General features: G+C 69.0%; 1 protein-coding gene across 1 annotated transcript in view; it reads left to right on the forward strand.

Annotated features, from left to right (window-relative positions):
- Positions 1 to 633, forward strand: part of CREB3L3 (cAMP responsive element binding protein 3 like 3) — a 5,602-nt gene that overhangs the window by 2,991 nt on the left and 1,978 nt on the right. The window contains exon 5 of the mRNA XM_019472554.1: positions 289 to 403. Coding sequence (XP_019328099.1) covers positions 289 to 403 — 115 coding nt within the window. The remainder of the gene's footprint in view (positions 1 to 288; positions 404 to 633) is intronic.

Genomic DNA, 633 nt, shown 5'->3' on the forward strand with positions numbered 1-633 from the left:
GAGTGAACTGGGCAGACTGGCGTTGGTGGGGGAGACTGGAAGAGGAGGGAGGTTTGGGGGGACTGGGGGTGCTGAGGTGGGCTGAGCAGCGCGGGGTGTTCTGGGGGGGCTGGGGCAGGACCAGAGGGACAGTTTGGGGGGACAGAGTCCAGGGCCACTGGACCGGTGGGTGGCAGCGAGTCACCGTAGCTCTGGGGCCACCGGTGGGGGCGAGGGTCCTGCACTGGGGACACTGGGGACGGAGGGGGACACAGGACTGCTGACAGCCTCCGCTCTCCCCTCGCCCAGACATGTGGCACCCCGGCTTCTTCCTGGAGGAGAGCCAGGACCTGCCCGTGGTCTCCCCGCCCGCATCCTGCACCCTCACCGTCAAGGACCTGCTGCTCTCGGGCAGCGCTGATGCCGTGAGTCCCCGCCCCTGTGTCCCCATCCCTCCTTGTCCCCAGCCTTGTCCCTTCCTGGACCGTGATCCCCTCCCCATTCCTGTCCCCATCCCTCCCCGTCCCCACACTTGTCCCCTTTCCCACACCATCGTCCCATCCCTGTCCCTTCCTGGACCGCGATCCTGTCCTCATCCCCGCACCGTGGTGCCCACCGTGGTCGCTGGGGTCAGGCGGGGGGGGACCGCGCCGC

Source organism: Aptenodytes forsteri, unplaced genomic scaffold (assembly GCF_000699145.1).
Source record: "Aptenodytes forsteri isolate BGI_AS27 unplaced genomic scaffold, ASM69914v1 Scaffold308, whole genome shotgun sequence".
NCBI lineage: Eukaryota > Metazoa > Chordata > Aves > Sphenisciformes > Spheniscidae > Aptenodytes > Aptenodytes forsteri.